This window comes from Limulus polyphemus, unplaced genomic scaffold, assembly GCF_000517525.1.
Source record: "Limulus polyphemus unplaced genomic scaffold, Limulus_polyphemus-2.1.2 Scaffold7716, whole genome shotgun sequence".
NCBI classification, from domain to species: Eukaryota; Metazoa; Arthropoda; class Merostomata; order Xiphosura; family Limulidae; genus Limulus; species Limulus polyphemus.
Genome location: NW_013673326.1, coordinates 17,975 through 20,488, shown reverse-complemented (window position 1 = coordinate 20,488; position 2,514 = coordinate 17,975). Strand labels below are relative to the sequence as shown.

Here is a 2,514-nt window from a genome sequence, read left to right as displayed (position 1 = left end):
CTAAAAACCATTTAGTAGGGAATAAGAATGTGTTTATACTCTCACGATCCCTCCAATGGTTAAGCGGTTAGTCTGAAGGCTTATAACACTAAAAACCATTTAGTAGGGAATAGAATTTTGTTTATAGTCTCACGATCCCTCCAATGGTTAAGCGGTTAGTCTGAAGGCTTATAACGCTAAAAACCAGGTTTCGATATCTCTACTAGGAACAATTAGGCCATTGTGTAGCTTTTCACTTAACAACAAATAAACAAAGTATTTTATTATAATAATAATAATTATGAAAACAGAAAGATGATTATGACATATTAAAAATAATGCTTATTTAAATAGAATTCGTAGATTGAAATATATAGTGTCAATAGATTGTTTGTTTGTAATTAAACACAGAGCTACACAATGGGCTATTTGTGCTCTGCCTACCATGTGTATTGAAACCCGAATTCTAGCCTTTTAAGTTTGTAGACATGCTGCTCTGCCACTGCGGGGCGTATCGACAGATAACCAAGAAAGATGATTCATTGGCATTTTGTTATTTAGTTCAGAAGATATTCAATGTTTTATCATTGGGTTTAAAAAATTGAAATTAACTAAACATATTTATAAAGTATTATTAAGAGATTACCTATTTAAAGATGAACAAGTAGTAAATTTCTTTCTTTTAGTTATATTTTTTATTGTCATGAGTAAATTATTTGCATTATTAATTTACTAATCAACATTATTTCATTGAATATTATCTTAACTCGAAGATGTTTTCTATTCATCGATCTTTCACATCAAATTATGCAAATACTAACTTTTAAAAAATGTAAACTATTTGTCGGTTTAGTAGCTTGTGATTTTGCATTGCATTGTATTTTGCTATGTAGATAATTAAAATGATGAAATAACCTATTAACAATATAGAAAATGTTAAAGTTGAATATTAAACACTGGCCATGACATCTTAATAAATGTGTTCTAGAATTTCAACTACTAAGTAGTTTGTGTAAGTTTGTGAATTTATATTCAATGCCAAAAATAATACTACAGATTTACTGACGACAGATTTTGGGTTCATTTTGCAGGTGCCCCTGGTTTTGAGAAATTTAACGAGGAAACTAGACTTGTTCTTAAAGATTTATCTTTACCCATACATGGATAACAATGCTGTTTCTGTCCAAAACTCTCCCAACAAGATCCGTATCAGTTCAGTGGCCGTGAAACAGCTATCCACTATACCCTTGCATAACTTGTACATCCAAACACCTTGGGAAAACACTTACTATACTAAACTCTACGCACCCAATGTGAAACCTTTTTCAACAGCGATATCTTTTCTGTCTTATCTGAAGGAGCATCTCTACGCTGTTATCAATTATCAAAGTAGCCGTAAGTTATGTTATCTATTATATCATATTGTAATATCAGTACGCATAGTAACACATATTGGAGAGATGGTTTAAACCAGAACTACGCATGTTTAAGCATTAGTTCTGTTAGTTATACTAAAAAAATACAGAAGTTGAGTACGTTATATTAAAGTGATTTTGGAACCTCACCACTTCATTACAGTCCATGTTACCACGTCTGCTCTATCTTACAACTGTGTATCCTGTTAATAGCCGTGCAACGTAGCTTCCATTGCAAAAGGCTCAGTCGTAATCCTACAATGTCCAAAGCATACAACTTTTCCCTATATACTTTCAGCAATCAATCTAACGAACGAATAGCATTTCAACAGTCCGATCGCGCAGAAATACATAGCTGCTGAGTATGGAATAGCAAGTGTACTCGTTCATTTCCAGTTACTTTAGATATGCGACGATTGAACGAATATGTTCAGGTGACTTGTGTCGCTTATCAATACCAAGATCCTTCTTGATTATGTTGAATATTGTCGCATGAGACACGCGTATGGCTTCTGCCAATGACCCTCTGTTCGTAAATTCTCATCTATTACAAGTTGCCGCACTTTGCTTACTTACTATGGGTGAGGTACGACTTGTAGAAGGTCTCTTTCTGGATGTTCCTGTCTCCCTAAAGTGATTCATATTCCTTTGTTTCACAATACCGTTAATTACAATTGTATTCACATATTGTAACTTCTAAATTTCCGATTTGAACACATCTTTGTTATCTGACTGTATAGATATTTTGTATCGGCAATGGCTGTTACATACCTTTCTCAAAATGGATCAGTTTTCAATGAAACCACGCTACCTACGAAACGCCAATGTCAGAATATAGTTCCAATACATGCCGTTCTACCGCGATTTTATCTCATTGATTCGTACATTCAAAATCATTATAATATAACGTATTCATCCCACTGTAACTATCTTTTTATTAGAATTGGTAAATTAAAAATATAGTTTCGTACAGTTATTAATGTTTGTTTGTTTTGAATTTCGCGCAAAGCTACACGAGGGCTATCTGCGCTAGCCGTCCCTAGAGGGAAGGCAGCTAGTCATCACCACCCACCGCCAACTCTTGGGCTACTCTTTTACCAACGAATAGTGGGATTGATCG

At 34.0% G+C, this 2,514-nt stretch overlaps 1 protein-coding gene across 1 annotated transcript in view; it reads left to right on the top strand.

Moving 5' to 3' along the window:
* Nucleotides 1–2,514, top strand: part of LOC111089876 — a 20,713-nt gene that overhangs the window by 15,268 nt on the left and 2,931 nt on the right. Inside the window, exon 11 of the mRNA XM_022403112.1 lies at nt 1,071–1,374. Coding sequence (XP_022258820.1) covers nt 1,071–1,374 — 304 coding nt within the window. The remainder of the gene's footprint in view (nt 1–1,070; nt 1,375–2,514) is intronic.